We start from the raw sequence: 24,955 nt of genomic DNA on the forward strand, positions 1-24,955 counted from the left end.
ATGAGGATTTGAAGAAATGATATCTCACTAAACTGCTGGAACAGCTGGCAGGCTGCAGGGCGGACAGCGTCTCCCCCTGCTGAATGGAAACCGCACCACAAGGCAGAGACGCTCCCCGCGCTGGACAGTAGAGGGTGCTAGGTAGCTAACTAGCTAGCTCAGTAACGCTGAGTGCTACTGAAGACACGAAGAAGGCGAAGGTAAGCGTAGTTGTTACGTCTGTGGCAAATTTAACGTCGTATATTGTTGTAAAATATACAACAAGTTACTTAGCTATGTGAGTAATGCTCTTACTTAATGCCTGCCTGCCAGTTTTGATCGTTGGAGCTGTCTGTCAGATATCGTTAAGCAGACATACCGCTACCTTAGCTAGCTAGCTAGCTGCCATAGCCACCAGCACTGCTAGCTAGTCAGATAGAAGATAGTGTGGACAGCAGTCATCCTCATTACCTGTTAACTAACTATCTTGTATGTTTTGTATTGGCAAGTTAGGAAAATCTAACATCCTATGTCTCTAAAATATGTTTTTGCCTTGATACTTGAGAGCCTGTGTACAAATATGCTTGCTAATCCCTTGATTGCTCTCCTCATTGCATTCGTGTCTTAGTGGTCCTCCTCATTTCCTCATATCCAGTACCGACCCACAACTGAACGCTATGGCTGTGCCAATCCTCGATGGCTCTTCCCAGAAGATAGCGGTCTTCTCTGAACAGGAAATCTCGCAGAATCTGTGAGTCTTCAACCCCAGTAAGATACCAGCGTGCACACTAACACAAGTGTACTTTTAGGGATGCAGAATAAAATCATCTTGGCATTGGGCAGATGTTTACATATAAATATGTCAAGCAGACATTAGAAGTTTCTTCATAGAAGATGCTTATATGCTTTTTAACAAGAACAGTGTGTCACATTTGCAAAATAAACACCTGGACGCAACAGCTGGCTAGAAGCTAATACTGAATTTCACAGTCAGATAACCATTATCAACATTTTAACATAAATCATAGAGTAAAGTCATTGTAAAATTACAGTTTGTTAAATATTTAACTGATCCACAGTTCCGATGTCTGTGCATCCCTAGTAATTTTCAGTGATGTTGGCTTTGGGCCCACATGTGGAAGATATGTGGTACATAGGAACCTAGCTTGATGTTTTAACCTGTTACTTTGCTTTCAGTGCTGAATTTGGATTACAGATGTTACACGTTGTGATCTTTGTGTGTGTTTGTGTACACAGAGTAAACCTGCATCAGTTTGTTTCTCTGAATTCATATAGAACGTGGTTTTGGGACAGCTTAGGAAAGGTAAGTGCACTTGATTCTTTTAGCCGTCATGATGTTTAGTACATTTTTACTGTGTAAATAATATGAGGTTAGTCTGGATGCACACAGCAAATAGAGAATATGCATATTATTAAGGCAACATATGGATATGCCTGGACAAATGCTATAAGATAATTATTAGATCATGTATTATATAGACTTGTGTTCGGTACAGTATGAGCAGTCTAATGTATTGTATTGTCTAATGATTGCTTTATGATCAGGAGAATCTAGGACACTACAGCCTTTTTTGTTACATTCTTGTTTTTATAGGTTGTCCATTTATTAGCTGTGGGATTCCCGTCAATCAAGTGTGCCCCTTGTTAGCCTCCATACATCTGCACTATGAGTAAGTCAAAGGGCAAGGATGATACTTCCAACAGTCTGTCCAACAGAGATGTCATTGATGTGCCTGATGACCTCTCTTTGAGTGACTCAGACCCTGAAGAGTCTTCAGAGCCCTTCAGCAGAAAGATCGAAGAACTATCTTCTTCCTCTGAAGAAGAAGACCATACTCAACATGGGCAGGCTGTTCCTGAAGGAAAGCCTGCTTTCAAGTTGACTGGTGGGAGTTCTGGTTTCTCTTTCCGCAGTAGGAGCATCTTTGATCAGCTGGATAGCGCCATAAAGCTCACTTCAAATCAGCTAGCTGATGACAACGTCCTTGATGGCACGTTCGCTAGGCCTGCTCCGCCATCGCCTCCACGGCCTGTTCCAATGATGTGTGGAGGGGCCTCAGAGAGGACCAAGAAAGCTTCCTCAGCTAAGAGAGTACCAGACTATCTGGCTCATCCTGAGCGCTGGACCCGCTACAGCCTGGACGATGTTCCTGAGACCAGTGACAAAAAGAATAGCCAGGTTGCCCATGAGTTCATACGAGGGCTCCAGGATCGTAGGAGGTCCCAAGAGGCTATTGAAGAGGATTTTACCCCAGCCTTCAACCAGGACCACAGCAGTAGTTCTGAGCATAAGATTGTCTTCACTAAGCCCAGTCAAGCCTCTAGAGATGAAGGCCAAACTACACACAAGATAGGACAAGGTAAGAAGAACGAGGTCGGTCTCTTCCATCTGGATGCTGGCCAGGAGGACGAGGATGGGGGGAAAATGGTCTCTCTTCATAATGTCTCTATGCCAGAGGTGATGAAAAGGAAGAGATTGCTAGAAGAAGGTGACGGAGAAGAAGGAAAGGCAAGTAATGTCGCTTTCAGCTGTGGGAAGAAGGTGAACCGCAAGAACTTCCGCAAGGCACCTGAGGAGGAGGATGAGGACTGAAAGATATTGGTCTTTATTGAGCAGTTATTGAGCAGTAAAGTCAGTTGTGTCTGCAAAAAGTGCTCAAAGTAGTCCTGGGACACTCTGAACATAGTGTGTCTTGTTTATTTTTTACTGTTCGAGCTAAAGTTACCAGTTGTTCACTTGTATCTATCAGAGAATCACCTGTAACAACCACATTTACTGACTGAAACTGGAAATTATCACAGTAATTTATTCAGATAGCAAAAAAACTGTTGAACACTGTTGTTGGGTCACTTTCCGTAAACCTCAGTACATTTTTCACACTTTCACACTTTTGGAAGGAGTGTTCTTTTTCAGAATCTTAACAATCTTAACATAACACAGTAAATTGTGTTTAGCGGTGGCTTTCCAGACCTAGCCTTAGAGATCTCTGATTTACATTTGGATTAGTGGTAAGGGGTTTCTAGTTTGATTTTGTTCTCTTTGACCTTAAATACTGATTCATTAGTTACAATGCAGCTGAAATATGTATGTTTGAATATGTTAAAGCACAATTTTTTAAACAATTCTGAAGAACAATTGGTAGAGATGTCCAAAGACTACTTTTAAGCACTGTATCTCCCACCCTGATGTCCAGTGTGAATACTGACAGATGTTGTCCTGCTTCCCTAGATATTTAGTTATAAAACGTCCAGGTGTGTACTTTGTTGATCCTAAAAAGTGCTGTCAGTACTAAAGTTGAGAGAAACCTTTGTCTGAATTCTTTCCACTGTTAATATGTATTAAAAACATTATGAAGTTATAAGGAAATAAAACCAGTTTGATTAGCATGCTTCATTAATAAATTTAGTCCTGCAGTTTGGAACCGTATTTAATAAATTTCCTGTGGTCTAACATGTGGATGATGAGGTAATAATATGCATCTTGCTTGATAAAGCATTTGTGTGGCTACCCTCTGAACAGTCATTTTGCTATACATGTAAAGCGAACAATTAACAGTAGTGGTTGGATTCCTCAGTTCAGGGTGCTGACCGCCACTTTAACAGGCACGTCTTCTGTCTCTTCCACAGAGGTCCAGTTCCACTTCATCTGTCACAATATGAGGCAGAGACTATACTGTTTGAGCAGTAACAAATAGATGGGAACTGCCACTGTGTTCAGATCCTTTAAAGGTACACTGTATGTCCAAATGTTTGTGAATACCCGTTATAATAATAATAATAATAATCATATTTATTTATAATAATGTATTTTGATACTTTAAGTTGCACCCATGGCTGACACAGATGTGCAAATACACATATACAGCTTGTCTACTCTGTAGAGAAGTGCTGCCAATAGAATAGGACTCTGGAGCAGACAAAAAGTGACCTTTTGGCACCATGCCTAATTCTAGGTGTGGGCCAGAGGGGTGAAAAGCCCCACAGCATTGAGATGGAACTGCGTTCTTTGGAATGGTGGTGCTCCATACTTTTGGGATGAGTTGGGGTGGTGAACATTCTTACAATGGTTTTGTCACTGAATTCAATTAAATCCTAGAAAGCCTTCCCTGGACAATAGAGACAGTTATTCCAACAAAAGCAGGTTAAACTATTTTAATACCCTTGATATTGGTAGAAAAAGATGATCAGGTGTCCAAATAATTTTGTCCATATAGTGTATGTACAATATAATATAGAAATATTAAAATACCACAAGTAAAACAAAAAGTTCATGATTTAGGTGTCTTTACATTCTTTTAGCCGCAATCTGATTGGTTCCCTGATCTAAATATATATGGATAAGCACTTGAAGTGGGAAAAGATAAGACCTAATAAGACTGGGATTTAAAGACTAAGCATTATCTAAATGGGTCCAGAGAGCTAATAGACTTCACTAGCTTCTGATTTGTGCTGGTTTTTACCCTAAATCCAACGCTGCCATCTAGTGAATGTGTCTTGAAATACACATATGTATCAGTCTCTCAGTTTTTCCCACATCTCTCTGAGTCTATATGTTTGATACCATCTGATGAATCCTGTTATTTATATTGAAACTTTATTACTCAGACTTTAGAAATAACAGTTACAGACTCAATCAATTTCATACAGTGCTGAATTACAACGACACAGAAAGGTCATTTATTAAGGATTTTAAAGCTTTATTTATGTTTACAGGCAGAGCTTGAAGGCTAAAGTTGAATCTAGTCGTTGCTCCCCAATACATAAAACTTGAGCAGTAGATAGACCTCACATTGGAGAAGGTTCTGGTTCAACCACCCACGTTAACTCCCGACTTCTTTAAATACCGGGAGAGGGGCAATCCGTCCAACCAGCAATTGTAAGATAGACCATGGACCGATATAATTACTTTAGCTAATTTTACTTCTGGAAAAAAAAGTGTAATTTATTTAAATAATCAATATTTTTATGTTTTGTTTTAATATAGGAAACCACCAAGATTTTAGAATTTATGCATTAATATTTTAATATATCTGTTAATCTGTTATATATGTTATGTAATATTAATACTCTCTTTTAGAAGGAGAACAGGGAGAAACATAAACAAAGCTGTAAAGAATTATGCGTTACAATATTTGTATTATTTACATACTGTGTTTGTGTTTATTAAATGTAACTAGTGAAAACTGACATTATGTCAGTAAAGCACTGTTAAACTTCAACTATTGAAATATAAAATAATAAAAGATAAAATAGATATATTGGCTGATCAGTTAATTCAGTATCAATATCAGCCACAATATGTCGTATCAGTTAAGCCCTAATGTTGTAGCTGTATCCATCTGATATTGATTACTATTTTTAGTGTTTTCATTGTTCTAGTTCCTTTTTAATAGTGGTTGGTTAATATTGGTTGTTGGTTTAGTTTAGCTTGTTTATGCTTTAGTTAGGTTATATATTTTTTTTTTTATTTGTGTGTCATTGTTTATGATTTGCTCATAGGTTTTTATAGCTTTACTGGTTTAGCCTGTTAATACACAAGTTTAGTTTATTACAACATAATCTTTGTTTTGGTTTCCTAGAACCGTAAAAATCTTATTTTTTTACCGATCCATATGGCAATAAACCCAACTCACATTTGTATCCAGCCTCCTTGTTTGTTCCAGGACGTTCTTTATTTATTCCTGTTTTGCTTTAGGAATGTCAGCATAAGTGACTGCCATTTCCAATTGCTGTCCAAGATCTAACAGTCAAAAGGGACCCAATGCCACAATGCCATGGCACCATTGTTCTGCCCGTACCTGAAGACAGCTTGCTGCAGCTGCTTCGTCTCCCTACTCATGCAAAGCTGTCACTCCTGTTTCTCTTATGGCTCAGGTACTCCAGCTCTTGCAAAAGGTGCCTTTGAGCTAAGATACCGCTACAAGAGTAAGTGCTCATACTAAGATACAAAGATACATAGTACTCGACAACTAGATACAAACAACACACTACCTGATACCTAGATGCAATTTCTGCAATATAGATGCAAACCAAAATATACTCAGTTACTGTGAATAGGCTCAATTCCAAGGATGCCTTTAAGCTGTCAGATACCAGAGTCAGTGCTGATAAAATACCTGAAAACTAGGTACAAGCAAAATGCTATACCGGATACCAAGATGACATATCAGTCACTGCAGAAATAAGTGCAAATAGGCCACACAAAGTCTTTAAAAAGTGCAAGTGCTCCTCTGATCACTAACATAGCCTTCCAAGTGTCCTGTTGACCATCCAGTTTTTCCTGCCCAGTCAGTCTCCTGCTCATCTGACTATCCATTCTCCTGTCTGTCCCATCTTCTGTTCTTCTCCTTCTTCATTGAGGCTCTGGAGTTGTTCCAGGTTCCCAAACCTGTTGTGGTGCCAGCTTCCCAGGCTCATCTTGTACCTTGTGTGGCCCCTGAACTCCTGTCAGTAGTCTCACTCCATCCTTGGGGGTAACTCCATCCTGCTCCTGTCCTTAATCCTGCTCTCAAGCCTGATCAACATCAGTCTTCAGCCCATGTGTTGTTCCGATCCATTTCCAGTATCCTACCGTATCCATCCTTTATTGCTGTTCATTTTCCCCATTCATGACACTATCCTTGTGCTAGTCCTGGTCAGTGTCTCCTTCCTATTCCCTGTCTCAGTCTTCGTCCTAGATCTTGGTTCTGTTAGATTATACACTTCAGAACCATCCATTAATCCAGACTCTGATCCAAATGACCTACATTTGTATAAATACTTACCTGTCTCTTTACTGCATCAGAAGGCATCACTGCTGTCGCTCTGTTATCTTGCAGCGAAAGACCTCTGTGCCATCCTACCTCCGATCAAGAATGGCACTGCAGCCCTGCCAGCGAGGATGCCAAGGATGGTCATTGACAACTTCATTGTCACTTCTCTTTCTCTCAAGGTTTTAGGACGTTGGCATTGCCCCACCAGCAGCTGAGCATATGCAACTGGCCTATGAGCAACACTAGTTGTTGCCAGTACTCTCATGACTGGTCCTGAGGTTGCCCATGAGCCCTCCTTGTGTGTCTAGTCTTATATCCCATCCTCTGTGTCCTGCAGTTTTGTGTTTAAGTCTCTCCTCCAATCTGGCTCCTGAACTTTGTTTTTAAGGCGATGTGTGCATTGGATCTGTAATTCCCCCATGTAAATTAAGGCCCATTTGTCCTTTTTTAACGATCCTACACTGTAATGCTGCAACACATTTACTTTACGCAAATACAAAAGTTGGAATAACAGTTACCTCATATTTACAAATTAATTGAAATTTGCTTTGTAGAATTTATGTCCTTTGATTTGTCTTTATTGTACCCACAGCTTTAATCACCTCTGTCTGCACTATTTTAATTAAAACTACAAGCTAGAATTTCTTAAGTCTGTCCTCCTTTTCCCAACCAGATCCTTCAGTGGTCCTTCCTGTTCTTCAGGTCCGCAAAACCCTCAGAGAAGTACAGCATGTTGGTGTGTAACTGCAGCATCTTCTCACTCATGCACTCTGCGACTTCCAGAGTGCGATTCCAGAATGCCACTCTGTTCCCATCCACTATGAAGAGCCTGGCTGGGTAGCTGACCTCTGAGCCAACGTAGCAAACAGACACATAAAATCAGCTGAAAAGCATAGCCTTCAGTCCTTCCTTGCTGGTGATCTCAGCTGAGATGGTGTCTCGGCAAAGCATGTAGATGAAGATCAAGCTGCGTTGAGCGATGAAGCGGTGGGGTTGCCATCGAGCCTTGTAGAAAAAATGGTCCAAATTGCGGAGCCACGCAACAAGCTCATCCCAAGACAGGTCCTTGATCAGATGACAGCGTTGACACAGGAACTCTCCGAGCAACCTGAGCAGCTCAGTGGTGGAGGTGTTCCTAAGGACCATCTTGTGTGAGGTTGCAATGGTGGCCTGGACTGCCACTGCCTCAGCAGGTAAGTCTGTGGTTGTTGATAGTGCCTGTGGTTTCTCCAGGTTGTCCTCAGAGGGAGTTGTGGAGGTCTTCATCCTTTTGGCTGGAAGAGTTGCAGGCGAGAGCAGGATGATGGGTCGTTTCTTGCCTTTTTTCTTCTTTTCTTCCTGTCCAGGTATCACCTCAACATCGAGGGATGTGGAGCAGGGGTTCTCCATTCTGTGCTGATGGTGACGAATGTGGATGTTGGACTGAAAATGGATGATGAGGTGATGTCCTGATGGATAATAAGGTCCTGTAGTGGAACTAAAAAAGAATTAGAAGGAACTCTTCTATATTAGAAGGAACTAAGTAGTAACAAACAGTCTCAATACACATTCGGTGTAATACGGTTTAGGTATGCATGTAAAGGTATGCATTAGTATGACCTAGTTAATGTCTGAGTGCCTCAAGGATGGAATAACCCCTTCTTTTATTTATGCTTTCCTGATTTATGCTATAAAACTAAACATACTGGTAGTGCTAAGTATACCATACTCATGGATCTTAATGGCCACCAGATCTGGCAAAATCAGGAAAGCAAATAATTAATTAATTCCATTCTGACTTTAAAACAGAGAAGACAGCGACATCAAGATATTCATTCTTTTCATAATGTAAATGTTTTGGATAATTTACATGAAATACATTCTGTCATATTTTGTGTGTTCTATCACATATGTGTGTGCATATCGATGCATCCAACCACTGATGGTCATTCTGCTCCCTCCTTCTGGATGAACAGCATGCAAATGAGCACACTGGTGACCAATCATCCATCCATCTTCTTATCCATTTCTTCCTGGTCAGGGTTGAATCTACCCGGAATCATTGGAAGCAAGACTGGCACTGACAAGCGGCCAGTCCATCGCAGGGTATTGCACGCACCCATACATTCACACACTCATATCTAGAGGCAATTTAGCATAGCCAATTCACCTACCCTTTGTGTTTTTGGGGGGACCCCTGGCTGGGGGCATCCAGGATAAACCTGGACCCAAACTTTGTTCTTCAAACTTGCTCAGAAGATCTCAAATGAGAAATTCTTTTTTACTGTTTTTTTTACTGAGAGTTATTAAACATAGCCTCTGTAGCTAATCACTACATTTTCAGTAAATCCTAAAATATAATTCATTTGTCTATTATAACCATATATTTAAAAATAAATAAATGAATCATCTATGTACCCTGTACAAAAAATTGGGCACCATACATGTTGGAAAGGCATCGATTTTTTTTTTTACATGATTAGCAAATAAGGCCTGAGGTATATCACCAATTGCAATTACAAACTGCATAATATTTCCAAGACCATTACATAACATATTATGCCATTACTTCCACACACCACATTTACCTTTTTTCAGACAAAACCATAAGTATGCTTTGTACTATGTACTGAAGGATGTTTTCTATGGAGGAAACTTAGAAAATCAATAACACATATAATTTGACCAGAGCTGCCCAAACATTTCTGTGTGTGGAGATACACAGTGTCCACCTCAAAGTTGAAATAACACATACATCACTAAATACAGGAATACAGGACCATATTGATGCTTACATGTCCTAACAATCATGGGTCCCTATAATACCAAGAATAAAAAAGGTCCATTTTGTTACATTGGTTCCCTTTAAAGGGTGCCATCGGCTTTATAGTTTTCTCATAAATTGGACTGTTATCGTTTTATTTATTCGAGATTTCTTCTTCTTCTTATTATTATTATTATTTGAAAAAAGTAATCTGTAGCTACATGTAAACAATATTTACTTAAGTTAGATTTTGGTTCTGTTCCCCTAATATCAGCCTGTATCCTGAATAAAATAGGACAATAATGAGAGCTGCTCAGTAACAGTCAGGAGATGCAGCAGATGCTCAGCTGATGAGAGCGCGAGTTTGTTTGTTGTTTTGCCAGCTGATCGTTTGCTATGGTGATTACGTTCTAGACTGCGAGCTTCTCAATGATCACAGTGGGCAACCAAAAATAAACAATAAACAATAATAAAGAAACAATTTATTAGTACTAATTGTATTATGTCTATTTAATGTAATTGAATTTATTGTTATACTTAATGAATTATATTTAAATGTATTTATTATTCAAAAATAAAACATTTAACGCCACGTGCCGCTGCTCTCGGTCGGGGTTGCCAGGTTCGTTGTAGTTTCAATGGCATTTGCGGGTGGAAATGATTAAACTGAGTGATGGATTTTGGGGATACTTTTTAAATGTTCAGCAGTCGTAAAATGATTGATAGTTTTATTTCATACAAATGTACTAAGCACATGTAGACAGGTCTGTACAGTGGTCTATAGCTGAGAATGGGCAAACGAGTGTGACATGTTTCATTGGCATGTATTAAAAAACTGCTTCACATTTAAAAAAAGTATGCTTGACTTCTTGGTGGTGTCCGCAAAAAGTTTGTCATTAGAGAGATAAAAAATATATGTTGCTTTTTATACCACGTTCATTAGATTTTTTTTAGTTTAATTACTGAAATTAGAGTTTTGCTGGACCTGGCAACCTCCAGTCCTGTAAATACCGAGGCCTTTTTAAAAAGACCACTGTATTTCTGTGTTTGTAGTCATGTTTTTCTGGATTAGTTTAAGTTGCTAACACGCTTAAATTGCCAGTAGGGGTTGGATTCCTGCGTGCTAAGTTCCAGCAACACCAACAGGCCCATCGTAAATAACCTGGCAAACCAGTAAGCACCAGCGGGCACACAAACTGGCACATTACAGCAACAAGCACACCTACTGGCATAGCTTAAAGCAGCCGGTACACAAACAAGTACATATCACGACTGCACCCCAACTGGCACATTATTTAAAGTAAACTGTTGAATAGAGAGAAAGATCACATTGTTTAGGATACTTATTTTCAGTTTCAAATGTAATAAATGTTGTCAAACAGAAGCAGACTAATGAAGATGAAATATTTTTATTGACAGTATTTTAGCTTTTATTGTTTAATGTTTTAATCTTCAAATTTAATTCTCAAAAACCAGCTGGTTTATACTGATTGACCAGCAAAGCAGTGCTCAAAGCACAACACATGCTGAGGTGGTGATGTGATGATTCTTGATCAGCATACTTATGTTAAAAACACAACATATGCTGTTTTTGTTGGCCCATTCTGTCCAAATGTGTTCAACAACCTGGAATATGGTTAACACTTCTTTGAAGCCAATTTAATATCAGAACATGTGACTGAAATGTTTTCTTGTTGTCCAGGTATGTTTTCATTTGCGCGATTAAACAGTTAATGACTGACCAGATGTGTAAAAACACACCCAACGCGCTCAAACTGAATCACAAGAGCTGTACAGAAAAACACAAATGTGACTAATTACAGTATATTAATCTGATTAATGGATCTGGATGCTGTCACTCAGCAGTTTGAAGTGCACTCACAACATCTCAGTGTTCTCAAATAATCAAAATTGTGATATGCACTGAGGCGGAGCTGCCATCTCATTAGGGTGAATATTTATAACACTCTAAATGTTGGTATTGTGATATACACTGAGGTTTAGCAACAGTCTCTAATTAGGGGTGAATATTGTTCCCAAATGGTTCCCAAATGGAGTCTCAGTTTATACAAATCTGTCAAGTCTATTGTCAAAAGGTTTAGTTGTATTGAATCAACTCAAGTCTTATTATCACTGCAATTTGGTCAAGTGTTGCTTAGGTAACGTTGGTGGACAGTGCTTTTTCACAACACTGGAGTACATGCAGTCTAATATAGTCAGTGAAGGAGGTTACCTTGGTGACGTGATTCCATTCCATTGTGATGTCATGCTGATGACATCACGGAACCTATAAAAAGGTGAGTCCTCCCTCATTGGCTCAGTTAGGATTTAGCAGCTCACGAGACACTTGATTGCTACGTTCTCTATGACACTGTCCGACAGTGAAATGAGTGAGACCGCAGACCCGCCTGTGGCTGGAACATCTCCACAGGAGGACATGTTTGGAGCTCCAGAGAAACAACACTCTGCTGATGTAGATGGAGAGATGGAGGGACTGGAAAAGAACATTCTGTCCACATCCAGCGGCCTTTTCTCTTCTTTACTCAACACTTATGACCAGATCATCATTAAGCATTTGGGGGAACCCAACCGGTATGTTTGTTTATTGTTTTCTCACTATTGATTAATTTATTTATGAAGTGCTTTATTTGTGCTCCTTCATCAGAGTCTCGAATAAAGCTCAGTTAAAGATTAGCTCCACCCAGTAGAGGACTGAATTACCTGTTTATTCCAGCAGGACTACACAGGGAAAAGGCGTCTCCATACCTCCTCCACTTACTAACTTTCTGCTCTTCTTTCCATCTACAGGGATAAAATGACAACTGACGGAGTCCTGAGAAGCTTGGGATATGAGGTGGTGTGCAACATCGGTCACGGGGCTTTTGGCCAGGTTAAGTTGGCCACATCTGGAGGGCACCCCAACAAGGTGGCCATTAAAATGATGGACCGCAGGCTGATGTCACCTAATATTGTTTCCAAATTCCTGCCCCGTGAACTCTCCATTCTGAAAACTGTCAGGCACCCTCACATTGTTGAGGTGCATGACATTTTGGAGATGGAAAACGGGCAGGTGTTCATTGTGATGGAGGCTGCCGCAACAAATCTCTATAGTAAGATCCAGGAGCTTCACCACATCCCCATGGACCAGGCCAAAATCTGGTTCTCTCAGCTTCTGAGTGCTGTGGTGTATCTGCACCAGCAGGACATTGTCCACCGGGACCTCAAATGTGAGAATGTTCTGCTGACTGCCGATAACCAAATTAAACTGACCGACTTTGGTTTTGGGCGCGTTTCAAAAGGCTTCCCTGACCTGAGTGAAACATATTGTTGCACTCGTTGCTATGCTGCACCGGAGGTGATCAGGTGTAAGGCATATGATGCAAAGAAAGCTGATGTTTGGAACCTGGGTGTGGTTCTGTATTTCATGGTCACCGGGTCCTCGCCCTTTATACAGACATATGAAAATATATACCCACGATTCCAGCATAAAGCCGTGGAGTATCCTGCGGGGATCAGAGTGGAGGAGGACTGTCGGTCCATCATATCCTCCATGTTGCGGTACGACCCTTTGACTCGGCCTTCAGTGACCGAGCTGCAATGGCACCCTTGGCTGCAGTCGAGTCCAGATTGGTAAGCAAACTGTTTGAATTGAATTTTTTTGCTGTGTGAAACACTCCCCAGGTCTGTCAGCTGTTTGTTTATTTGCTACATTTGTCTTTTATGTTTATCAACAGTAAAATGAGTGAGACTGCAGACTCACTTGAGGCTGAGACTGAAGGATCTCCAGAGAAACAGACAGAGAATTTTCAGCTGCAGCAGCACACTGCTGATGGGGATCGGGAGGTGGAGGAACTCGCTGAGATCGGCCCGCCCACATTCAGCGGTCTTCTATCCTCCAAAACCGTCGCTGACGAGCAGATCGTCATTAAGCATTTGGAGAAAATCAGGTATGTATGTTTGTTTACACATTTATTTCTTTATTTAATAAGTGCTTTATTTGTCAGTCAGTCTGGCAGCACTGGCACAAAGGATACACGCTTGGAGGTATTGTATAAAATGATCAAGGTCGACTAGAGTAAAGAGCTGCTCTGTACATAAGTAAACGGGTAGCGTACAGTTTTAGTTCACCAACAATAAGTAAATAAATAAGAGAGGACTTATTTTCCACACTGCTTCTGTACCGTCTCCAGGGTCATAGGAAGGTTTGTTGTGACGGTCATTGATGAGGATGGAGGAAGCAGTTCTCATCGTGAGCTCAACCCACTGCAGGAAGAGGACCTCAGTAGAGCTGAAGCAAGTGTACCTTTCCAAAGCGTGGAGGCTGTGTGGGAGGAATGTGGCTGCTTCAGTCCACTTTGTGCTGCAGTGAAAAGGGCAGCTAAAGCTTACGTTGCAGCACCGTTTATCAGAGCCTCCCGGTCACTTCGACGGAGGATGAAGACGTTTTTCGTCTCTGCGGTGCGCAACTCCTCCTCTGATTCCCAATAGGGTGCATGCAATCCTGCAGCCTCTACAGAAGCTCTTGCTTCCTCTAGATCTGAAGAAAAAGGTAAGAATGAGACTCTGACCGTTCTGCAGAAGCTGTTCTCCCGTAGCCCAAAGTGAGTCAGGGATCCAGGAAGCAGAGGTTCAGCAAGGTTAAGAGTCCAGAGTGATGGCCCCAGATTTCATTTTGCAGAATCCCTTTAATTATTGGTCAGAAAAGTTTCACTCCTTCTAGACATCTAGCACTGCTCCAGGTAATAACGTACTGGCTGAGTTCTGAAGGGAAAGTCCCGCTCCGTGGGCCGGTGGTGGAAGCACAACCTGTGCTCCCACAGCCCACAGTGATGCAGGAAAAACCCGGAGGCCGAGGCTTTAGCTCCATTTAATAATATTTAAACTGAACTTTCAGGTATGTGAAATATTTACCCCTTACTGACCATCGATGTGACCTACAGTTTAAAAATGCAGTCAGACAGCTCTACAGTCATAGAGGTTGAATACTCATCCAGCATCTTGCAAATTATAAGTAGTTGTGGCCAGAGGAGGATGGGTCCCCCTTGTGAGTCTTGGTTCCTCCCAAGGTTTCTTCCTCCAACTCTGAGGGAGTTTTTCCTTGCCACTGTCGCCTTTGGCTTGCTCACCGGGGGTCTTTATGTTTTTTATGATTTTTAAAAATCTTTTCTTTTGTTACTGGATTCCTGTAAAGCTGCTTTTCGACACTAGTTGTACAAAAGGGTGATGCACATTAATCCGATTTGATTTAAGTGAGATTGGAGAACTGATTGGAAGAGGGAGCCTGGAGCAGTAAGGACATGACTCTGCTGAAAAATCCAGCCAAAGCCCAGGATTTTTTGGTGAATGGTCTCTGATGGTCAAGCTAGTTGAAAGGCTGGTCAACCCAGATTAAAACTTATTATATATTGGTAAGTTATCTGGTTAACCAGATCTTGACCAGCATGGTGTATGTTGCATTTGATTTTGGTTATGCTGGTGGTTCAATTTGGTCATGCTGATCAACCAGCATAAATATTCTTGACCCACTTGGTCAAGATGGTTGACCAGCTTGGTCTTGCTAGTTAATGCTGGTTGCATCGTAATTTGGCCATCCTGTTCAACCAGCTTGGTCATACTGGTTGTCTAGCTTGGTCGGGTTGATCATGCTTGTAGACCAGCTAAGCCATTAAACTCGAAATGAAAACATATGCCGGTCAAGACGTTAGCTGAGCAATCAGCTTGAACATCATGGGCCGGTCAAGCTGTTTTTTTCAGCAGTGAGGGAAGAGGAGTGATCTGTACATCTGTTTTCATGTTGGTCTTTCTGAATAAAGAGCTATTCTGCAGTACTGCTGTGTTCTGGATGTTTATTTTTTCTTTCTCAAAGTAAATCCTAGATATTGAACTTCTGTCTGAGCTCTGAGGATTAAACTCACGTTAGTCTAAATTAAAGTTCAGACCTGCTTCTCTTTGAACTAAAAATAAAAATCAGCCAAACTGAAGATTTATATAAAAATCTAACAATAGAACAGATTCATTGTTTACAGAAATGTGTCTTTAATCAATAAACTCTTTCATGCAAAAATGATTTTAAAAAATCAGTCAGGATGTTTATTTCCTATACGTTTCATTCTCCTTTCAGACTGATAAACCTTTTATTTTGGTTTATTTTTAATGTTAAGGTTTAATATCTCTGTAGTCCACTCAGGTGGTCAGTGTGGACTTCTGTGTTCAACTACAGAAATAATTGAGAAATAAAACAGTGTAATGTTTAGTGGTGTTGTACACCCTCAAGTGGACAAGGTAGAAGCAGCAATTCAAGCACCTACACAGTCCTATGCCCTGAAACCAGTTCTTATTAGGATATATACACACATGGACACTGAAAGAAGATGCAGCTTTACCTAAAGTACGTTTTCTAATTGCTTCAACTCTAAAATCCTTTCAATCTCAGCTGTTCACAATTAATTAAGGCACAACACCTAAAAATTTGTATGTTCTTATGAGGGTATCTGCTAATACTGCGGGTTATTCAGCTCTTTAAACCATTGCAAACCTTTGTGTTAAGAGCCTTGCTCCAAGACCAAACAACGGCAGTATAGCAGACCCAGGTACCAAACCCACAACCCTGTGTTTAACATCCTGCCCTTGTCCTGGACTAGTGTGTGGAGCTACAGGTTAGATGTTTCCAATAAAGTGGCAAGTGAGTGGAACTACAGGTGGGTAATAGACCTCGGGTCTAGGGAAAACCTGGGCACAGAACTCCTGTTCCCCTTCATATAAAGAGAAACACACACAGATGTTCAGAGGAGTATAGTTATGGAATTTGTTTATTTAAAAATACAAAATATTTCAAATCAAGAGATTAATAAGTTATTTAGGATTAAGACATTTTGCAAAAACCCAAAACACATTAAGGAGAAAATCAAGCAAACAGGCTCTATTAAGCTTTCAACACAATAAAAGCAACCAGTGGAAACATGGACAGTTACTGCCATCAAATACCATGTAAAACTAGGAAATATGCAAACACTAGATAAACCAGCACCTCCATAACTTGGTATAAAGGACTAACAGACACAGGTGCTGTAATGAGCAGAATAGCGGCATTAATGTAGTTTCTGCATCACTGCCAGTTTTATACTCTTAAGCTGGCCTAAGTATGTAGCGCCCTCTAGTGGTCTGGTGTGGGTTTAGCTCCTTCCACAGATACTCTTAACAGGTCCGCTACAAAAGATATGGACACATTACAGTGAAAATATTACGAAAATATAGAAAATATACTTTATTTATAATGAAATGCCTGAGAAGAAACATAATGAGGGGAGTGGAGGTACATGTAGCCCTCGTTTCATGTGGTGAACATAGTTTACGTTTAAAACCTTCTGGAAAGATAAGGGTTAAGTTTCGTCTGAGCTTTATCCCGCCCAGCAGCTTCGGAGAAGGCGTGGTCAGAACAAATCAACATTCCTATTGGAGGAAACTGCTGTCCTGCCAGATGTAGCCAATCATAATTGAGGGTTCAGTTGTCCCACCTCCGCTGCTGGTGCAGTACCCCCCCCCCCCCTCTCTCTCTCTTTACCGTTTCTCTTCGTTCTGAGGGGGAGAGAAAACGCAGCTAAAGCTTAGAGGGTGAAACGCTGTGAGAACTAGAGAAAGTAGCTCAGTAAAGTTAATAAAAGTTACAAGTTCATGTGGAAAAACTCTAATACTTTAAATCCCCAGTAATTTGTTTGTAATTGTAGAGAATCAGCTAGCTGTTGGAAGTTATGGATTAATAGGAGTTAAAATGAGGTAATAATTCAGTGAATATCTTAGTTTAGTGACTTTAAACCTACTTAATGTTGAAATTGTTGGTTTTGATCCCGTTTTAATCCAAACATGGAAATTCCTCAAGACAAGTTTAAATGAGACTCACTAGTGTGTTTGGCTTCCTGGCTCTGTATGACCTCCCAACAACGCCTGGGCATGCTCCTGAGAAGGTGGTGGATGTTCTCCAGAGGGATCACCTCTCAGACCTGGATTAATGCATCAGTCAACTCCTAGACAGTCTGTGGTGCAACGTGGTGTTGGTAGATGGAACGAGACATGATGTCCCAGATGTGCTCAATTGGATTCAGGTCTGGGGAACAGGCGGGCTAGTCCATAGTATCAGTTCCTTCATCATGAAGGAACTGCTGACAAACTTAAGCCACATGAGGTCTAGCATTGTCATGCATCAGAAGGAACCCAGGGAGGAACCCACTACACCAGCATATGGTCTCACAATGAGTCTGAGAATCTTATCCCAGGACCTAATGGAAGTCCGGGTACCTCTGGCCAGCACATGGAGGGCTGTTCGGCCCTCTAAAGAAATGGCTCCCCACACCATTACTGACCCACTGCCAAACAAGTCATGCTGGAGGATGTTGCAGACAGCAGAATGTTCTCAAGGCAGGCAGGCAGGCACTTTGATCCTGAAGGAAATTTAGATGGTGAGTTGAACTGTTGTTTGAGATTCACTTTCACTACGTACTGTTGAAGTAACAGAACACAAGACTGAAAGACTCTTTATTTTCCTTTTATAAACAAGCGCCAGTAATCACACTCGTATTGGATTCAGCATAGTGTTTGATCTGTGTGCTCTTCAGGGACCTCTAGTAGGGATTGCGTTTAGCTGCACAGAAAAACAGGAAGTAGTATTCAGGATTGCGTTGTTATTCATGGACTCATAGAGTGAGCATTTTAGTATTGCAACCTCCTTAATCCCTTGCCTTGAAATCCACAAATAGGCCTTATCTGTAAGTCTCACAGTGTTTACAGTTATATTCATGTGTTTATGTTAATATTTCTTGGGTTGAATACAGAATTTATTACTATGTTTAGTTCATTGTGAGCTACATGTAGATTGATTTGTAATAATGTACAAGAAATATTATTTAGTATTTACACAAGTGCTTATCAGTTTGTATGTTGTCTTCTTTTTGGCAGTTTTACAAATTTTGCTAAACATAACTTGTCGGTTCCTTGACTAGAGGATATAATGTTAAGCTAGCTGTATAGCGGATAATTGGTTGCCGGTTTAACCAAGTCAAGTCAAGTAAAGTCAAGTGGGTTTTATTGTCATTTCAGCTACATACAGAGTACACAGTGAAACAAAACACCGTTCCTCCAGGACCATGGTGCAACATAGACAGTGCATACAAAACACAAGTTCAACACAAACAAGTGCGGACAGACAACACAACACAGTACAGACAGAGAATAATAAATAATTGCCGGTAGTGTGAAAATATTGAGTCCAGTGAGGTAGTAATAGATGTAGATAGATAAATAGATTTGTTTAAATCGTTTTTTTTTCTTTTGTAATGTTGTATACAACGTCTTCATCACTCAGTAAAGCTGGTTGTTTTATTCAGAATCTGACCTTTGTCTGCTGTTTATGCTGTTACACTCTCAACTCCTTAACAAACCGGGTTATACTGGTCCATAGCCTTATTGCAGCTTCAGCATTTGCACCCAAATGCTGTCCTAGTTCATAACTCCATATAGATGCTACATAGAGGTCTGATTAAAATCTTGACCCATAACTTGGACTAATTCAGGCTCCACCCACAAAATGTTCCTTCATATTTTTGTTTGTGAGGACAATGCTTAACAAAACACTGGTAAAATCCCTTTCAGCCCTAATTAATATCACTGTTTCAAGATTTTGAAACAAGATTTTGTGATATTGACTGAGTCTGAGCTACAGTCTCTCATTAAGGTGAACATAACTCCCTAAATGTAGGTGTTATAATATACAATGAGGCAGAGCTATGGTTCAGAATCAGAATCTCTTTATTTCACCAAGTATGTTACACATACAAGGAATTTGTCTTGGTGAGAGCAACACGTATGACAAGTAACAAAAAACACAGAACACAGTCTTAAACTAAAGGAAAAATGACACTAAACAATAAATAGGGTAGGGGATAAATTAAAAAAGTAAAAAGTACTAAAGGTAATAAAGAGCTGATATTTACAGAAAGTAAAGAGCTGATATTTACAGAAAAGAACATCTGTACAGTGTGCAAATAGACATAGTGCAAATAGGCAGAGTGCAAAATAGCTGTTCAGTCCGGTTTGGTACAGTTCAGTTGTATGTTTTGAGGTTTACAGTGGGAGGTGTTCACTGTGGTTGAGGAGTGCTACAGCTCTGGGGAAGAAGCTGTTAGCATGACGTGTTGTGCTGGTTTTGATGGACCGCAGTCTTCTACCAGAGGGGAGTGTCTGGAAGAGGAGGTGTCCAGGATGTGAGGGGTCAGATGTAATCTTGCCAGCCCGCTTCCTCATCCTGCTGGTGTAGATCTGCTGAAGTGATGGCAGGTTACATCCAATGATCCAATTAATATTCCTTATTGATGTGAATATTAATAACACTATGAACATGGGTGCACTTTTTGGAGTGGTCTTTTGTAGGTGTTTATTAAACTCATAACTAATCAGTAACACATCAAGAACATATCAGTGCAATAGCAGCAGTGAAGCATCTGAATACACTGAGGTAAATATCCTGAAGAGGATCTGTTGATTCGTTATTTACAGTACTTACAGTACAGTATTTACAGACTTAATATGTTACTTCCATTAAACAAAACCTAATCCTGGCCCACATCCTAACCTTAACCTTAATCCAAAACCTAATCCTAACTCTCACCCTGGCCTCTTATTCTCAGTCTAATCCAGTTAAGATCCAGTTCCAGACTTGTGTCAGCAGCAGGTCTATAACAGTGTGTTGAGGCTGTGGAGATGGTCTGTATGAGACCTGTTAGATGACCAGTGATTTCTCAGGTGAACATCTACAGATCTAAACTTGGACTCTCCAAAACAAGTGAAATAGCTGAATTCAATAGATTTCAACAGATTCGATTCAGTAAAAATCTCTTGATAATCTACTGAATGTTCAGAAAAAGGACCTCTCTAAATACAGTGTCACCAAATTAATAACTCTCTACATGTTGCTATTTTAACAGATGTACACTGATGTGGAGCTACAGTTTCTCATTAGGGCTGAATGGAGTTTTTCCCCAACATTCTGTAAATTTTAAAGGCTTGGCTGTATTCAATCAACTTAGTCTCATTATCACTGCAATGTGGTCCATGTGTTGCTTAGGCATCTTAGTGGAGGGGCAGTATTGATTTTACAGCACTGTGAGTACATACAGACTTATATAGTCAATGAAGGAGGTTACCTTGGTGACGTGATTCCACTCCATTGTGATGTCATGCTGATGACATCACGGAACCTATAAAAAGGTGAGTCCTCCCTCATTGGCTCAGTTAGGATTTAGCAGCTCACGAGACACTTGATTGCTACGTTCTCTATGACACTGTCCAACAGTGAAATGAGTGAGACCGCAGACCCGCCTGTGGCTGGAACATCTCCACAGGAGGACATGTTTGGAGCTTCAGAGAAACAACACTCTGCTGATGTAGATGGAGAGATGGAGGGACTGGAAAAGAACATTCTGTCCACATCCAGCGGCCTTTTCTCTTCTTTACTCAACACTTATGACAAGATCATCATTAAGCATTTGGGGGAACCCAACCGGTATGTTTGTTTATTGTTTTCCCACTATTGATTAATTTATTTATGAAGTGCTTTATTCATGCTCTTTCATCAGACTCAAATAACGCTCAGTTAAAGAGTAGCTCCACCCAGTAGAGGACTGAATTACCTGTTTATTCCAGCAGGACTACACAGGGAAAAGGCGTCTCCATACCTCCTCCACTTTCTAACTTTCTGCTCTTCTTTCCATCTACAGGGATAAAATGACAACTGACGGAGTCCTGAGAAGCTTGGGCTATGAGGTGGTGTGCAACATCGGTCACGGGGCTTTTGGCCAGGTTAAGTTGGCCACATCTGGAGGGCACCCCAACAAGGTGGCCATTAAAATGATGGACCGCAGGCTGATGTCACCTAATATTGTTTCCAAATTCCTGCCCCGTGAACTCACCATTCTGAAAACTGTCAGGCACCCTCACATTGTTGAGGTGCATGACATTTTGGAGATGGAAAACGGGCAGGTGTTCATTGTGATGGAGGCTGCCGCAACAAATCTCTATAGTAAGATCCAGGAGCTTCACCACATCCCCATGGACCAGGCCAAAATCTGGTTCTCTCAGCTTCTGAGTGCTGTGGTGTATCTGCACCAGCAGGACATTGTCCACCGGGACCTCAAATGTGAGAATGTTCTGCTGACTGCCGATAACCAAATCAAACTGACCGACTTTGGTTTTGGGCGCGTTTCAAAAGGCTTCCCTGACCTGAGTGAAACATATTGTTGCACTCGTTGCTATGCTGCGCCAGAGGTGATCAGGTGTAAGGCATATGATGCAAAGAAAGCTGATGTTTGGAACCTGGGTGTGGTTCTGTATTTCATGGTCACCGGGTCCTCGCCCTTTATACAGACATATGAAAATATATACCCACGATTCCAGCATAAAGCCGTGGAGTATCCTGCGGGGATCAGAGTGGAGGAGGACTGTCGGTCCATCATATCCTCCATGTTGCGGTACGACCCTTTGACTCGGCCTTCAGTGACCGAGCTGCAATGGCACCCTTGGCTGCAGTCGAGTCCAGATTGGTAAGCAAACTGTTTGAATTGAATTTTTTTGCTGTGTGAAACACTCCCCAGGTCTGTCAGCTGTTTGTTTATTTGCTACATTTGTCTTTAATGTTTATCAACAGTAAAATGAGTGAGACTGCAGATTCACTTGAGGCTGAGACTGAAGGATCTCCAGAGAAACAGACAGAGAATTTTCAGCTGCAGCAGCACACTGCTGATGGGGATCGGGAGGTGGAGGAACTCGCTGAGATCGGCCCGCCCACATTCAGCGGTCTTCTATCCTCCAAAACCGGCGCTGACGAGCAGATCGTCATTAAGCATTTGGAGAAAATCAGGTATGTATGTTTGTTTACACATTTATTTCTTTATTTAATAAGTGCTTTATTTGTCAGTCAGTCTGGCAGCACTGGCACAAAGGATACACGCTTGGAGGTATTGTATAAAATGATCAAGGTCGACTAGAGTAAAGAGCTGCTCTGTACATAAGTAAACGGGTAGCGTACAGTTTTAGTTCACCAACAATAAGTAAATAAATAAGAGAGGACTTATTTTCCACACTGCTTCTGTACCGTCTCCAGGGTCATAGGAAGGTTTGTTGTGACGGTCATTGATGAGGATGGAGGAAGCAGTTCTCATCGTGAGCTCAACCCACTGCAGGAAGAGGACATCAGTAGAGCTGAAGCAAGTATACCTTTCCAAAGCGTGGAGGCTGTGGGGGAGGAATGTGGCTGCTTCAGTCCACTTTGTGCTGCAGTGAAAAGGGCAGCTAAAGCTTACGTTGCAGCACCGTTTATCAGAGCCTCCCGGTCACTTCGACGGAGGATGAAGACGTTTTTCGTCTCTGCGGTGCGCAACTCCTCCTCTGATTCCCAATAGGGTGCATGCAATCCTGCAGCCTCTACAGAAGCTCTTGCTTCCTCTAGATCTGAAGAAAAAGGTAAGAATGAGACTCTGACCGTTCTGCAGAAGCTGTTCTCCCGTAGCCCAAAGTGAGTCAGGGATCCAGGAAGCAGAGGTTCAGCAAGGTTAAGAGTCCAGAGTGATGGCCCCAGATTTCATTTTGCAGAATCCCTTTAATTATTGGTCAGAAAAGTTTCACTCCTTCTAGACATCTAGCACTGCTCCAGGTAATAACGTACTGGCTGAGTTCTGAAGGGAAAGTCCCGCTCCGTGGGCCGGTGGTGGAAGCACAACCTGTGCTCCCACAGCCCACAGTGATGCAGGAAAAACCCGGAGGCCGAGGCTTTAGCTCCGTTTAAGAATATTTAAACTGAACTTTCAGGTATGTGAAATATTTACCCCTTACTGACCATCGATGTGACCTACAGTTTAAAAATGCAGTCAGACAGCTCTACAGTCATAGAGGTTGAATACTCATCCAGCATCTTGCAAATTATAAGTAGTTGTGGCCAGAGGAGGATGGGTCCCCCTTGTGAGTCTTGGTTCCTCCCAAGGTTTCTTCCTCCAACTCTGAGGGAGTTTTTCCTTGCCACTGTCGCCTTTGGCTTGCTCACCGGGGGTCTTTATGTTTTTTATGATTTTTAAAAATCTTTTCTTTTGTTACTGGATTCCTGTAAAGCTGCTTTTCGACACTAGTTGTACAAAAGGGTGATGCACATTAATCCGATTTGATTTAAGTGAGATTGGAGAACTGATTGGAAGAGGGAGCCTGGAGCAGTAAGCACATGACTCTGCTGAAAAATCCAGCCAAAGCCCAGGATTTTTTGGTCAATGGTCTCTGATGGTCAAGCTAGTTGAAAGGCTGGTCAACCCAGATTAAAACTTATTATATATTGGTAAGTTATCTGGTTAACCAGATCTTGACCAGCATGGTGTATGTTGCATTTGATTTTGGTTATGCTGGTGGTTCAATTTGGTCATGCTGATCAACCAGCATAAATATTCTTGACCCACTTGGTCAAGATGGTTGACCAGCTTGGTCTTGCTAGTTAATGCTGGTTGCATCGTAATTTGGCCATCCTGTTCAACCAGCTTGGTCATACTGGTTGTCTAGCTTGGTCAGGTTGATCATGCTTGTAGACCAGCTAAGCCATTACACTCAAAATGAAAACATATGCTGGTCAAGACGTTAGCTGAGCAATCAGCTTGAACATCATGGGCCGGTCAAGCTGTTTTTTTCAGCAGTGAGGGAAGAGGAGTGATCTGTACATCTGTTTTCATGTTGGTCTTTCTGAATAAAGAGCTATTCTGCAGTACTGCTGTGTTCTGGATGTTTATTTTTTCTTTCTCAGAGTAAATCCTAGATATTGAACTTCTGTCTGAGCTCTGAGGATTAAACTCACGTTAGTCTAAATTAAAGTTCAGACCTGCTTCTCTTTGAACTAAAAATAAAAATCAGCCAAACTAAAGATTTATATAAAAATATAACAATAGAACAGATTCATTATTTACAGAAATGTGTCTTTAATCAATAAACTCTTTCATGCAAAAATGATTTTAAAAAAAATCAGTCAGGATGTTTATTTCCTATACGTTTCATTCTCCGTTCAGACTGATAAACCTTTTATTTTGGTTTATTTTTAATGTTAAGGTTTAATATCTCTGTAGTCCACTCAGGTGGTCAGTGTGGACTTCTGTGTTCAGCTACAGAAATAATTGAGAAATAAAACAGTGTAATGTTTAGTGGTGTTGTACACCCTCAAGTGGACAAGGTAGAAGCAGCAATTCAAGCACCTACACAGTCCTATGCCCTGAAACCAGTTCTTATTAGGATATATACACACATGGACACTGAAAGAAGATGCAGCTTTATCTAAAGTACGTTTTCTAATTGCTTCAACTCTAAAATCCTTTCAATCTCAGCTGTTCACAATTAATTAAGGCACAACACCTAAAAATTGGTATGTTCTTATGAGGGTATCTGCTAATAC

General features: G+C 41.0%; 3 protein-coding genes across 4 annotated transcripts; all 3 read left to right on the forward strand.

Moving 5' to 3' along the window:
- Window positions 1-146: 146 nt before the first annotated feature.
- On the forward strand, window positions 147-3,508 carry tssc4 (tumor suppressing subtransferable candidate 4). 2 transcript variants are annotated; one of them, XM_072671185.1, is made up of 3 exons: window positions 147-200; window positions 608-730; window positions 1,705-3,508. In XM_072671185.1, the coding sequence occupies exons 2-3, from the start codon at window positions 657-659 to the stop codon at window positions 2,591-2,593; spliced, it is 963 nt and encodes a 320-aa protein (XP_072527286.1). In that variant the 5' UTR covers window positions 147-200; window positions 608-656; the 3' UTR covers window positions 2,594-3,508. The 2 variants fall into 2 exon arrangements, with proteins under 2 accessions (XP_072527286.1, XP_072527285.1); XM_072671184.1 differs by lacking the exon at window positions 147-200 and adding an exon at window positions 1,237-1,303 and having other exon boundaries at window positions 730-747; window positions 1,595-3,508.
- Window positions 3,509-11,346: 7,838 nt separating this feature from the next.
- On the forward strand, window positions 11,347-15,296 carry LOC140548057 (testis-specific serine/threonine-protein kinase 6-like). The gene is made up of 4 exons (XM_072671422.1): window positions 11,347-12,087; window positions 12,304-13,125; window positions 13,230-13,442; window positions 13,686-15,296. Exons 1-4 carry the CDS (start codon window positions 11,861-11,863, stop codon window positions 13,981-13,983), a joined length of 1,560 nt encoding a protein of 519 aa, XP_072527523.1. The 5' UTR covers window positions 11,347-11,860; the 3' UTR covers window positions 13,984-15,296.
- A 5,523-nt stretch (window positions 15,297-20,819) lies between these two features.
- On the forward strand, window positions 20,820-24,228 carry LOC140548021 (testis-specific serine/threonine-protein kinase 6-like). The gene is made up of 4 exons (XM_072671371.1): window positions 20,820-21,046; window positions 21,261-22,082; window positions 22,187-22,399; window positions 22,643-24,228. The coding sequence occupies exons 1-4, from the start codon at window positions 20,820-20,822 to the stop codon at window positions 22,938-22,940; spliced, it is 1,560 nt and encodes a 519-aa protein (XP_072527472.1). The 3' UTR covers window positions 22,941-24,228.
- Window positions 24,229-24,955: the final 727 nt, after the last annotated feature.

Source organism: Salminus brasiliensis, chromosome 25 (genome assembly GCF_030463535.1).
Source record: "Salminus brasiliensis chromosome 25, fSalBra1.hap2, whole genome shotgun sequence".
NCBI lineage: Eukaryota > Metazoa > Chordata > Actinopteri > Characiformes > Bryconidae > Salminus > Salminus brasiliensis.